The 14546-nt window shown below is 42.5% G+C and overlaps 1 protein-coding gene across 4 annotated transcripts in view; it reads left to right on the forward strand.

Annotated features, from left to right (window-relative positions):
- The window catches only part of Slc41a3 (solute carrier family 41 member 3), a 63223-nt gene that overhangs the window by 27236 nt on the left and 21441 nt on the right, over positions 1-14546 (forward strand). For 3 of the 4 annotated variants that reach the window (XM_023713330.1, XM_004629479.2, XM_023713329.1), the window contains exon 3: positions 6940-7047. In XM_023713330.1, coding sequence (XP_023569098.1) covers positions 6940-7047 — 108 coding nt within the window. Of the gene's footprint in view, positions 1-68; positions 575-6939; positions 7048-14546 lie in introns of those variants that run through there. The other variant, XM_004629480.2, reaches the window with a different exon arrangement.

The following is a 14546-nucleotide window of genomic DNA, read 5'->3' on the forward strand; positions in this document are numbered from 1 at the left end:
GTGGGCTCTGTCTCTGTCCAGCTGGGCCAGCGTGACCAAGCTGCTGGACACAGTCAAGGTCACCACAGAGGAGCAGCGAGCCTTCCTGGCAGAGTGAGCTCCCAGCTGACATGCAGCCACTCTCTGAAGGAACCTGACCTGCACAGAGTGGTCAGCAAGAGCTGGCGGGCTCCAGATGAGGCTCTGAGCCGCACTGGCCTTTGTCCCTTACTTGTTTACTCGGGCCCTTGGCCCAGGGGCCATCAGGGAACCTGCTCCAGGTTCAGATCACCTGGCAACTTCCTGGGAAGCCTCTTTCTGTGCAGGTGACGAGGGGAGAGGACAGCAGGCGCCCAAGCTTGGACTTCTGGCTTCTGGGGATGTGGATGACACCCTGATCATGGTGGTCACCCAGCTGAACCTGGAGTTTCGCTTTCAGGGCAAGAAGCTGCGAGGATTTAGCTGTGAGCTCATCCGGTCCCCCCATGGGGTCTTGCCTGAGACTGTCTTTTCTACGACATGCCAGGTCACAGTGCCCATACTGCTGTCTGGCTTGGGCATGATGGCTGCCGGCCTGATGATGAACATTGTCCAAGTGCGTCCTGGGCATCAGAGAGGTAGTGGGGGTGGGATAGTGGGCAGCATCAGGGCTTCCTGGCACCAGGGATGGTGTGGGCCAGCGACGTGCGGGGCCTACATGGGTGGCCTCACTGCTCAGCAGTCTGTCTATGGGGTTTGGTAGAAGGGTCCCAGAACAATAAGCATTCTGAGGATGACCCTCCCTATGGTTAGCCCTGTGGTCCCTGTCAGCCAGGGCACTCAGCCTCCTTTCTGCAGGGAGTGCACCCTCCTCAGGTGGGGTCTGCACTTAGTGCCGGGATATTTAGTCTCTTTTTGCCTTGGTTTCCCCATCTATAAAGCAGGGATCATAAGAGCATCTGTCTCACAGATGTATGAGGCAGATAACTGGGTACGTGTATGTTATTGACCCGTGGAGTGGAGTGATGGGACAGGCAGAACCTGGGCAAGCCCATGAGGTTCTGGGGGAAGGGCAAGGCTCAGAGCCTGGCAGAGGTGTGTAGGCAATCGAGAAGTGTGGTGATTGCCTCACACGGGTGGTTGTCCTGTGTGTGCCTGGGTTTGGTCCCAGAATCATGGTTGCAGGACTAAGAGGTTTGTGCTTATTATTTATTTATTTATTTATTTATTTATTTATTTTTTTTTGTGTGTGTGTGTGTGTGTTGCTGGAGACAGGACACAGGTGTTGTGTTTGCCATGTATGTATTACACCATGGAGCTACATCCTCAGCCCCAATATTAATTTTACTCTGTAAATTTGAATTTAACCATGAGGACATCCCAAGATGGTGTCCCATGTTCCACAACATCTCCCTGATGGTGGCTGCCCACTGACTCCTTGTAGCCTTTGAGCTAGAGAGGATGGTCAGTGTTACTCAGTCCACTTGGCCTCGGAGTGTTAGCTCACTCTCTGGCAGCTTCTAGCTGCACACCTCAGTAACCGGGACATATGGCCCTCTTGGTGCTGGGGCTCCCTCACGGTTGCAGAGCTTGTGCTTCTTTGGCTTGTAGCCTAGATTCCCACATCTTCCTGAAGACCTCAGCTCTGTGGCCTCTCTGAGAGCTGCTGCCCCTTCCCTAAGACCACCCTGCTGGTACTCCTGCTCCAGGTCTTCCCTGACCTTTTTCACCGCCACCTTGTGTGCAGCTGGGTTCTGAACTCCCCCATCTCTAACCCACCCACAGCCACTTCCAGCTGGGACCCCGGATTGCCACTCGGGAACACACCCTCTTCTTGGTGCCTCTCTGCTTCTGTGGCCTGGAGGGTGCTGTCAGTTGGGAGAGCTAGACAGGGAGTGGACATAGCAAGGAGGAGGAGAGACTGCTTCCTTCTTCCTCCGGGGAGGGCAGAGATCGGAGCGGCAAGGTCCAACTTGGACCGAAGGGTTACTGTAGCGATTTCCAGGTGCTGCGGAAGATGCAAGCATTCCAGGCAGAGGACCATGTGTGCAAAGCAATGAATGAGAGTGTGCATTAGTGAAGAATGGGGAACCTTGGGTGACCACTGTCCTCAGGACAGCGACAGTGTGGGCCATTGAGGGGCTCTGCTCTGTTCAGAAGCTTGAGACACACACTGAATGCAAAGGGGTTTTTCTCTTTTCTTGATTGACTACCTCACTTCCTTTCCTGTATTTCATTATTTTCTTGTGCTTCTTGTATTGCTCTCCTTTTTTCCATCTTCTTTCCTTCATTTTATGATAAATATTATATTTATTTAATTGGAATATAGTGTAGACATGTGGAAAATCACACAGCTTCTGTGTGTAGTTGATAAACGGAAGGTGAATGCCCCATGACCCCTGCCTAGGTCCCAAGCATGCCCTGTCACTAACAGTTCTTTCACACCTGCCCCACTTCCACCTGTCCTCTGCCTTCTGGTGCTTGGGGGAGTTGTGGTCCTAATGAGGTATGATGCTACTCACAACATTCTTAGGTATGTTTCGGGGGCATATATGGACTTGAGTGTGTTGGGTGGAGTTGGTAGTGCATGGTTATAAGTGGTCGAGTGACTGTCATAGTTGTGTGACAGAACTTTTTCTGGTGTCAAAGATGCTTGATGATGAACTCTGAGGCAGTGAGGAGGGCAGCGTGGTTGGGACTACAATTCGGAGCCCCCCCCAACAGCAGGACCAAAAGCATTGGTGGATTTCAGTCCCCCACTGACCAAAACAAATGTCTTTGAAGTGTTGCTTTAGAGGGCAGTGGCAGAATTTTATAATTATGATAACGTGAGTGTCAAATTGTACAGAAGCAGGGTTTCCATCTTGACTGGCACAGCAGGAAGGAACTGCAGGAGGTAGGGCTGCCAGAAGGGCGTCTGTGGGAGAAGGTGAAGTTTGGAGATTTTAAGTTTGAGGTAACCACGTGACATTAATTATGCAGTCTGCAGTGAATGAGGCATTGGAGTTCTGCCATATGCCCAGGACATCTATCAGTGGATTTGCTTCTGGCTGCAAATAGTAGAAAACTCACCTCGAAACAACTGTGGGAACAAGGATACTTCCTATCTCTGTACTGGGACACTGGAGATAGGGCACCTTCGGACTGGTTATGTCCCTGGATGAGTGGTGGCTCGGCATTTTCTACTTTAGCATTCGTTTTACTCTGCTAGGGCTGCTATAGCAAAATACCACAGACCAAGTGGCTTAAATAATGGAAATTATTGTTATTATTGCATCTGAGTACTGGATGTCTGAGCTCAACGTATCTGCAGGGTTGGTTTCTTGAGTTTTAAAATCCTATCTTCTTCCCACACAGCTGTCCCTTAGTGCTTATCTATATCCTAATCTCTCTTTTAGGGACACTGGTTGTGTTGGATGAGAGCCGACCTATACGACCCCACTGTGGCTTACCCATCTCTTAACTATCTGTCTTTAAAAATATTTGAGGTACTGGGGCTTAGGGGCTTGACATATGAATTTGGGGAAGGGGACACTGTTGAGCCAGTGTCAGCTTTTTGACTTTGTACAGAATAGCTCCCTTCGTGGTTGTTTGATACCCAGTGTGACCAGGCATGAATACCTAAGTCTCAGGGCCGGGGAGATAGCTCAGTAGCATAAGCGCTTGCCTGGCAAGTGCAAGGTCCTGAGTTCAATGCCCAGTACTGAAAAAAAAAAAAAAAAGAAATAAAAAAGAATTTTAGGGGTTGGGGAGATGGCTCAGTAGAATAAGTGCTTGCCTGGCAAGCTCAAGGGATTGGGTTAAATCCCTGGTTCTGAAAAAAAAAAAAAAATTCTTAAGTCTCATGGCCAGAATCATGTCACAGCCCCATGCTATGGCAGCTGGCCACCAGCAGGGAGGAGGGGACCACAGTGAGTCTGTGGTCCCAGGGAGAAGGTGGTGGTAGCTGTAGGGAAATAATACCAACTGCAGTGAAAGTTAACTCACACCTTGGAAGGGAGAGGGTGTGGAAAGAAAGGAGAGCAGGAGGTGAAGCATTTAAGAAAGCCAGTATTAAAAGATCAGGAGGAGGAAAAGGGGCTTACAGTGGAGGACAAAATGGAATCATTAGGGAGGCCAGCATAGAACTAGGAGGCCAGAGGAAGAGAGTTTGGAGGTTAGTCTTTTGTAGGAGCTTCATCCATGTTGTGAAGGACAGTGCCATCCCACAGAGGAATCAGCACTAGAATCCTGGGGTTTGCCCATCCGAAGGTTATTGTTATCTTTGGAGACAGCAGTATGGTAGACCTGAGCCAGCACAGCATGGTGTCAAGAGAAGTGAGGGTGGGAACGCATCAGAAGTGGGTGGCACTGGGAAAGAGCCTGGGTTAGGGAGGTTCGCTGGCAGGGGAGGTAGAGACGAGGGTGTTTATTCTGACTTTGGTGTTGGTGAGTAGTCAGTCTCGTGCAGGGGTGGAAACAGCATAAATGTGTGCTCTGGGAAGACTTAATAGCCTGAAGGAGTGTGTACATACATGACCCTAATCTGGTCCAGTCACAGTTCCCAAATGCTCTTAATTTCCAGAGGAGGTGGGAGAGGACCCTCGTGGGCTAACTAACCCTAGCCCATGACATGAGTGCCTGTGTGATGGTCCCCATGCCCTGTGCTACAGGCCTGTGCTCAGGCCTGATAGGGTAGCTGCATGCAGGACTGGGGCCAGATGCTGCTGGAAGACAGGGAAGCTGTGGAGCAGTGCTGATAAGGGCCACACACCCGCTTGGTGACACTGTTTGCTCCTGAAGCCTTGACAGCTCAGGAATCTATCAGAGCTGTGCCTGCATTCTGAATTTCACACCTAATGCACAGGGAGAAGGTGAAGAGGGAGCCATTAGTGGGGTTACCTTCCTTGATCTAAGAGCAGAAAGGAGTTATTTTTATTCATTTTTTGAAGGTTTCAGTTATACTTTATTTCTTTTTTTTTCTATAATTTTATTGATAAACAAATAGCAATGAGACAGTTTCAAATCAAATTGGTAGGACAGTTTCAATAATTCACACATTGCATACATTCTTCCTAGTGGTTAATTGCTGTACGAGATGCGGCTTGATATCCTATTTACAAACACCATTAGAACAAATTCCTCTATTCATTAAGAGAATGTAACTATATATCTATCGTAACCACTTTGAATACACAGATACAAAATGGACATTCATCTGTATGCCCTTTTTTTTTTGTTAAGTTCCGTTATTTGAACATTATAGGTGTGTAAACTCAGGAAAATATTCTAAGAGTCCAGTAGCCCATAATAGCATTGGGTCTTCCGCTTCTTTATTTCTTTAATGCACCATATTTTAATGGATACACAACACTTTTACTTGGTATCAATTATGTTTTCATTTAGAAATCATTTAGCTGTATCCTATCAGCTGGCGTGATCACTGCTCTCTCCATGCCTTGGGGGTGACTCTGCCAACAGGGGAAAGGATCCATTCCATCCAGTTTGTGTTGCTGTACAGGTCCATGCAGCAGTACAGAATGTGGCTCCACCAACTAATATAGCATTATCGTACTTGTCATGGAAATCCGGTGTCCGTTTCGGGTGGCTCTGCCTTGCTACCATCTGTTGAATGCTTCGAACTGGAAAACAACCTAATGCGTTTTTGGCCAAGGGAAACATCGTGGAGCTCAAGTTGAAACTGTGGTCACCACTCACTCCACGCTTGTAAGGCCCTGAGCTGCTTGGAGTTGGCGCTCCTGCTCCCTCTAGAGGTGAAGAGGTGAAGTGGATTTGGGGAACCAGAATCTGCACCTCTGCTGTCCTAGCTAGCAAAGGAGGAATTTATCCTTGAATTCAGAATTCCAAAACCAGAGGAGTTTCTTGTCTAAAGGTCACAGATACCTGTAGGTATCAGGAGAACAAAAGAAATTAATCAGATCAGGCAGGGAGTTCCAGTTTGATTCTGGAAGGCTGAGATAGGAGAATTGAAAGTTCAAGCCCAGCCTGGGCAAATTAGCAACATAGCCAGATCCTGTCTATGTTTTTAAAAACATTTAAAAAAAAAAATTAGAAAGAGCCCAGTGTGATAGTGATGCACACCTGTAATGCCAGCATTCTGAAGAATCAGCGGGCCTTCTGGGCCAACCAAGCCGTGCTTGAAGTTCAGTACAAAGTCCCAAAGCACACTCGCTCTCCTTAGCTCTCTTGTCCTCTCCCTCGTGCCTTTTCTCCTCTCCCTCCCTTTTCTCTCCTTTCTCCTCTCCCCTCCCTCTCCTCTTCCCCTTGTCTCTCACAAGCCAGAGAACATAGAGTTGATCCCAGAGAACCATCTGTATGTTAACCAGTTAAGAATTTTCAACTCTATAAATGAATTTTTTTTTCTTCCAGTGTTCTTGAAACTTGCAGCCCTGTCATTCTGCCTTTTGGGTTTCTTTCTTTCTTTTTTTTTTAATGTTTGATGGAGACAAAACAGATTTTTCTGTTCTGAGAAACTCCGATTCCAGCATGGTGCTTCTGAGTGATAGCTTATGCCTGTCTTAGTGCCAGGGAGCACAGGGAGGCAGGCCCTGGGCAGCCTAGAAGTGACATCCCTGACAAAATTACTGCCACCCCACAGCCCCTGCTGGTCTTGCCAGGTATTACTAAGCCTCCTAAAATTGATAACTCATTTGTACTTCTACAAAACTTTATGTTGTGCAGAGATTTCTGTACTGTACAGACAACTGCTGTAGCATGTTTGAATGCTGGGTGGGTCCAGTGTGCCTGCAGCCAGGAACAGCCCCCAAAGTTCCTGACTCCTGGGGACAGAGAGAGAGGGTGGCTTGCTTGAGATCACTAGTGCTAATTTGATACATAGTATGAAACATTTCATGGCTTCCTTATTATTTTGTTTAAAGATATTTACGATGCTATTTGGTCTTGTTCATTTTATTCTGAAGACTTTTACAGGCCTATGAAGACTGTATATTTACATTTATCTCCTTATCCTTTCTCTTCCAGCACTGGCCTGTGTTTGTGGAGGTTAAAGACCTTTTGACCTTGGTTCCACCCCTAGTGGGCCTGAAGGGGAACCTGGAAATGACGCTGGCGTCACGGCTCTCCACAGCTGTAAGTTGACAGCAGGCATTCCAGGGTTCCTCCAGTGGAGGATGGCATAGTCCACCACCTGTCTGTCTTCAGTGGCTTATAGATACATAGGCTGGAGTCTTCAAGAAAGCGAGTGTCTGTTACCTCATGAAGCTATTCCTGGTAACCCACCTCTGTCATCCTGTTTTTTCCATGATCAGGTTGGACTGTGGGTGAGGGACCAGGCCAGTGCTTGGGGACCCTTATTTCCTCCTTTAACCCCAGGGTTGCTTGGTTCATTGTGTCCCTGTGGCCCCAAGTCTGCGTGCTTCCGGCTCCTGTGTACCCATCTGCACACTGGGCCCAGTTCCCCTGTGTGTTCATACGAGAGCCTCCGTGAGCAATGCGGTTCTAAGGGAGTGTTTTGTAGAGAAGATGAGAGGGTTCTAAATTGCCCACATTGCTGACTCCCTTTACAGACCACTCTCCAGAGTGTATCCCTTGTTACTGTGGGACTGGAGGCATCTCCCTCTGGGCTGTGAGGTCTGCACAGTTCCTAACCTTAACAGTTCTTTTCGTCTCTCCCAGTTATCCACAGAGATTGAATTCTTCTCATCGTGTTATGCCTCCCTTTTTCTGGTGCTGAAGTGTTGTCCTGTGCATGAAAAAGAGACTGCAGCAGGGGAGGCATGTTGTTGTGTTCAGGCACCTAGGAGGAGAGCCTGGTAGCTGGGGTGCAGAGAGCTGGGGAAGGTCTCTTGCTGGGTGTGAAACTGGAGGGTGGGGTGTGGGCAGCTGCACAGTGGTCCCCAGGGATACCCAGGCCCCATCCCTGGACACTTAGGAGTCTACCTGGGAAAAGGACCTTTGAAAGTGTGACGAAGTTAAGGGCCTTGAGGTGAACCCAGTATAATCACAGGAGTCCTTACAAAAGGGAAGCAGAGGGACATTTTGGGCAGAAAAGAAAAAGGCAGTATAATAGAAGCAAAACCAGAAAAAGTGTTGTGCCACTGGAGAAGGAGAAGCCACAGGCCAAGCGATGCAGCTTTGTGTGCTGCCAAAGGCCAGAATGCAGATTCCACCCTGGAGCTTCCAGCGCCTGTAAAGTGTGGGCTCTGTAAGACTGTTTTCAGACCCCTCACCAACAGAATTAGGAGAGGGGGCATTTTGGTTGCTTCAAGCAGCTTTGTTAAAACAGCAAGAGAACTGAAAAATATGTAGAACATTTATTTTAAAAAAGAACAATAAATCCTTTCAGTAGAAAAAAAAAAAGCAAGAGGAAATCATATTGGGTCAGATCATATTTGAGCCCTATAAATTATTGTACCATTTCAAGCATCTGGTACTGTGATTTGCATAGGCACATCCACACGTGTGTACATATACATGTACGCATACTACATATGTACGTGTGTGTATGGTTATTTTGGACCATGTATAGGATGAAAAATATTTTGATAGTAATCTCTGCCATGGAGATTTCAGGGGCTGGGGAGATAGCTCAGTAGAATGAGCGCCTGCCTGGCAAGTGCATGATCCTGAGTTCAACCCCCAGTACCGCCAAAAAAACAAAAAACTAGAAAATCGATTTCGTGGAGTGTGCCTAAGGAGAGTCACAGGGAAAGAAAACATTCTCTCAGGCTTTCACAGAGAGCAAATTGGTCAAGCAATGGCCGTGACTCATCCACATGGCTGACACTGACAAAGGATCTGCAAACTGCAGTACAGGGTTACAGGATAAATCCTGAGGGGACTTGACTGGCCTTATCAGATGCAAAAGATACATTTCTTGTTATATAGGTCTTGCTTTATCTTGGTCTTAACCATCCAGCAGAAAAGTATAAAAACGAGGAGTATAAAGTAAAGCCATATTAATATGCTGAGCTGTGAAAGGCTCAAGTCAACAGCTTCTGTGGATAACCCACTACTATTGTAGACTACTCGACTGTGTTGGATTGTTTTGCTGAATTCAAGCACCTATAGCCTTTAGGTGCCAATGGAATACTCATCTCTGACAGGACTAAACAAAAAAAGGGGATACAAAGGAAGGACCATTTTGTATCTGTATATACAGAATAGTTAGGATAGATACAGATACTTTTGCTTAATTCAATGAGAAGAAAGACTTGTAGTAATAGTATTTGGACAGGATATCCTGTCTGCTTCTTGTACTATGGATAGCCACTAAGAAGATAACAATGTACTATGTATTAATTATTAAAACTGTCCTATTAATCAGGTTTGAAACTGTCTCATTGCTATTTGTTTCTTGGTAAAGTAAAATAAAAAATAAAAAAATATATGAATCATGGAAGAAAAAAACATAATTTATTGTAATAGTCTATAGAAAACAGACACATTGTCACAGTAGAAGAGTCAAAAGCCATTCAGTGTTTTATCATCTTTAAAATAACTATATGAAGATATAAATGCAATGAAACTCCACAAATTCTAACAAGTATATGTGTATAATTATGATATAAATGGAGATACAGAACCTTCTTTCTCTCCAGAAAGTTCTCACTTCCTATTAAAGTCTGGCCTTCCTGTCCCTGCATCCTGACCAGTTCTGATTTAGCTTTCATCCTCTATGGATTTGTCTACAACACTCATTCATGATTTAAAATCAACTCTTACTGTGAATTGTAGGTCAGCATGAAATACATAGTGAATTTTATAAATTCTTAGTGATGTATGAGATGTCCCCTGTTTTCTGAATCTTTGTCAGTGTTTGGTAACGTTCCTATTTTTATTTTATGTGTTTTAATATGTAGTGATATCTGCTCTTGGTCTGAATTTGCATTCCTGTAAGGAATATGATGGTGAACATCTCTTCATGTGCTCATTGGCCAGCCATTCACGTATCATCCTCAGTAAAGTGGGCATTTATGTATTTTCTCATTTCAGATTGGGTTTTGTTTTTCTTTCACTTTGATCTGCAGTACTGGAAATTGAATCTAGGGCTTTTATACTATGCCACATCCCTAGGTCTGTCTTTTGCTTATTTATTTATTTATTTATTTATTTATCTTTGTACCAGGGACTGGACTCAGAACCTTGTGCTTGGAAGGCAGTTCTCTTATTTTTAAATTTTTTTTTTTTTTTTTTTTTGCGGAACCAGGGATTGAACTCAGGCCTTTGCGCTTGCCAGGGAAGCACTTTTTTGACTGAGCCATCTCCCTTGCCCCCCCCCCCCTTTTTTTTTTTTTTTTAATTTTAATTTATTTTTTTTTTAGTTACTTTTAAATTTTGAGACAGGGTCCCACTAAGTTACTGAGTTACCCAGGGTGGGCTCCACTTGCAATCCTCCTGCCTTAGCTTTCCAGAGTGTTGAGATTATAGGTGTGTACCATAACACCTAGCTTAGGTTGGAGTTTTATCTCTTGAGTTTTAAGAGTTCTTTATCAGATACCTGGTTTGAAAATATTTTCTTCTGAGGGGCCAGCCAAATAGCTCAGCATATTAAAGTGTCTGTAAGCAGGCGCAGGGGCTGGGTTTGATTCCTGGGCCTGCTGTGCCGGCCCTGCCCCTGCGGCATGCTGAGATAGCAACTAAGACCGGGCATGGCGGCACAGGCCTGAAATTCCAGCTCTTGGGAGGCTGTAAACAGATGGATCACCATAAGTCTGATCTAGTAGTGAGATCCTGAACACCCTGTAGACCCTTCCCTAAAATAAAAGGAAAACAAAAGGGAAAAATTTTCTTTCAGTCTATAACTTGTAGCTTCACTCTTTTAATAGGACCATTAAAATTTTTTAATTGTGGTAAAATGCACATAATATAAAATTTTATTATTACTATTTTTTTTTTTTTTTTAAGTATTTAGGACAGGGTCTACAGGTCTCACTACGTAGACTGGACTCCTATTAATTCTCCTGTTTTCAGCTTCCCAAGTGTTGGGATTAGAGGTGTGCGTCACCATGCCCAGTCTCAATTGCTGTCTCAGCACACCCCTGGGGCAGGGACGGCATGGCACATAGGGGATCAAACCTGGCCACTGTGCTCTGCCTAAGCAGACATTTTAGTTCACTGAGCTATCTGGCCAGCCCTTAAAATTTATTGTAGCAATGATCTGCCAATATTTTTCCCATTTCATGAGTTAACTTTTCACTTTATTGTATTCTTCCATGTACAGAAGTTTCATAATTTTATGTAGTTCATCTATCTCTAACTTCTTTTGTATTATATTTGTACATTGCTACAGGAAATATTGACATCTTAGTAAATACAAACACTCCTTATTTAACAACCGAATTCTGTTCCTGCCACTAGGTCATTAAATGAATTGGTTGCTAAATGAGGAATTGTGTATAGAATGTATACTACAATATTCAGTACAAAGAAATGACCAAAGGAATCTCCAAGTTGATGAGTTTGCTTTTTTTTTTAGAGATATTAAATTCATGTTTATTTTTCAAGTTTCCAGGTCACAGAAAGTATTATGATGTGACTATATGAACAATACAATGACATTTCTAAGAATGTATCTTTAGGATCATTAAATATTCAGTAATTCAGACAATATTTTTCCCTCTAATGTTTTTTTCCTCATTAATGTTTTATGTTGCTACTAGGAAATTCAGGTGCTTATATAATTATATTAATACAACCTGGCTATCTGAATGCTGAAAGTCATAAGTAAGTGTTTCACAGTAATATTTTCTTAATATTACAACACTGGGCTTCCGAACCACATGCAAAGCATAGTATTCATTTGCATTAACTGAAATGTACACATACTGCTATCTAATGATACCTATCAAAAACACTACAATTGTATTATCTTTTTGCTTTTATTTGTATAACTCTTACATGCAATACTGTAGTGAATGCCAGAATATAAATCTATAGTATTGTACTACATGGTATAGTCAGCAAAAATTACAGTATTGGTGTACTGGTCAGAAAAAGACATTGAGGCTCTATAAATGAGATGTACAGAACTGTATGGAAGATAAAGCAGTTGTAAGTCTGAACAGCACACCTTGGGCATAAACCTCAATAGCCATTAAGTAGGTCTATAAGGGAGGAAGGTCTGTATTAAATGTTCTATTTTGTGAATGTGATTCATCTTTCTATTTGCTTGTGTCATTTGTAACTTTTCCAGCAGTACTTTGTAGCCTTAATTGTAAAAGTCTGTTGCCTCCTTAATTTAATTGCTAAATATTTTATTATAAATGGAATTGTTTTAATTCCTTTGTGAATTATTCATTGTTAATGAACAGAAATACAACTGCTTTTGTATTCTGCAACTTTGCTGAGTTCATTAGTTCTATTGGTGTCCACGTATGTATTTAATCATAAAGATTTTCATCATAATAGTTCAGTTCCAAATGATATGGTTACTTCTAATTTGGATAGCTTTCTTGTCTACTTGGTCTAGACAGGACTTCTGCTCTAGAGTTGAAGTGGTAAAAGAAGACATGCTTGTCCATGCCTGATCTTCAAGTAAAAGTCCTATCTTTTAACCTTTAATATGATATTAGCTGCGGGCTTTTCATGTAGAAGTTCATGATGTTGAGGTAGTTCCCTTCCATTCCTAGTTTGTTAGATGTTACTGTCTTGGAGTAATTTTGTCAGATGCTTTCCCTACATCAATTGAAATGATTATGCTTTCTTTTTTATTCATTTCGATAAGGTGGCATTTTACATTGACTTTATATGTTGAACTAAATCATTCCAAGAGTAAATCCCATTTGGCCATGGGGTGAAGTCCTATTAATATACTGTTATATTCAGTTTTTCCATATTTTAGTAAGAGTTTTACATCAACATTCATTAGCAACATTGGTTTATAGTTTTATTTTATGATTTCTTACATTATTTGTCTGGCTTTGGTATCAGAGAAACACTGGCCTCAAATAATGAGTTTGGAGATATTCTTTTCTTGTCACTCTTTTGGGAGAGTTTGTGAAGGGTTGCTCTTCTTTTTTTAAAAAAATATTTGTAGAATTTCCCAGTATAGCCTGCCTGGCCCTCAGTTTTCTTTGTTGAGAAGTTTATGATTACTGATTCAATTTCTTACTAGGTATTGATTGGTTCACATTTTGTATTTCTTCGGACTTTAGTCCTGATTGTGTTTCTAAGAATTTAACCATTTCAATTAGGTTATCCAATTTGTTGAGATAAGTTATTCTTGGTACTCTTATATTTCTTTTATTCTATAGTTGGTAGCAGTGCTTCCATTTGTATTTCTCATTATAATTTTTTAATCTTTATTTTTCTTTGTCTAGCTAAAAGTTTGTAAATTCTAATTCTTGCTTTTGCTGATTATTTCCCCCCTACTTCTAATATCTCCCTGCTGTAGTCTTTATTATCTCTTCCCTTCTGCTAGCTTTGTGTTAGTTCTTTTTCTAGTTTATGTATGAATTCATATGTCTTGAGGTCTTTATTTTTATTTTTTATTTATTTATTTATTTTGTATTTTAGGTGTCTACAGGGTGTTCAGGGTCTCACTACTAGATCGGATTCATAGTGATTCTCCTGTTTACAGCCTCCCAAGTGCTGGGATTACAGGCACGCATGCCACCACACCCAGTCTCAATTGCTGTCTCAGCATAATCCCCCATCCTCCCACCCCCACCCCGGGCCCCGCACCTGTGTGCAGGCGCTTTAATCTGCTGAGCTATTTGGCTGGCCCAAGGTCTTTATTTTTAATGTAATTGTTTAAAGCTAGAAATGTCCCTTTGAAAACTTCACTGCAGCCATAAGTTGTGGTATGTTGGTTTTCATTTTAATTTGTTTTTTCTTGTGACTTCTTTACCATGTTAGTTCCTCAAGGATGTATTGTTTAATTTCTATGTATTTGGTGATTTTTCACATTGCTCTTTCAGTAATTTCTAACTCATTTTCTGCTGATTAGAAAGTATCACTTCAATCCAGTCATGGTGGCATGTGCTTGTACCTCCAGGAATCTGGGAAGCTGAGGCAAGAAGATCTAAAATTTGACCTCACTGAGCTCTGACTTAGTGAGACACTGTCTCAAAAGTTAAAAAGGATCAGGGGTATATCTCAGTGTGAAAGCCCTGGATTCGAGCCCCAGTAGCAAAAAAAATTTGTCTTTTCAATTGTTTGGTCTAGTACATGGTCTGTACTAAATAATGTTCTTGATTTATTTTATAAAAATGCTTACTTTCTATTTTTGGATAGATTATTCTATGTGTTATAGGTCCAACTGGTCTATAATGTTAATTAAATCCTCTATTTTCTTACTGATCTTCTGTCTAGTTTTTCTAAGGGCATAAAGTCTTCAGCTACAATTGTCTATTTTCTTCCTTCTGTTCTGTCAGTATTTGCTCCATATACTTAAAAGCTGTGATATTTGGTGTATGTATATTTGTAATTTGTAATTGCTCCTTTTACTTTCAACTTGTGTAAGTCTAGATATAAACTGAATCTCTTATAGATAGCTTATAGTTAGATTCTTGTTTTTTAATTCATTTTGCTAATCTTTGTATTTTGATTGAGAAATTTATCCTGTTTATATATAACGATTTATATTGCCTTTTGTTTTGTTTTCATTTTTTCAGACAGGGTTGTGT

Source organism: Octodon degus, unplaced genomic scaffold (genome assembly GCF_000260255.1).
Source record: "Octodon degus isolate 3935 unplaced genomic scaffold, OctDeg1.0 scaffold00030, whole genome shotgun sequence".
Classification (NCBI taxonomy): Eukaryota; Metazoa; Chordata; class Mammalia; order Rodentia; family Octodontidae; genus Octodon; species Octodon degus.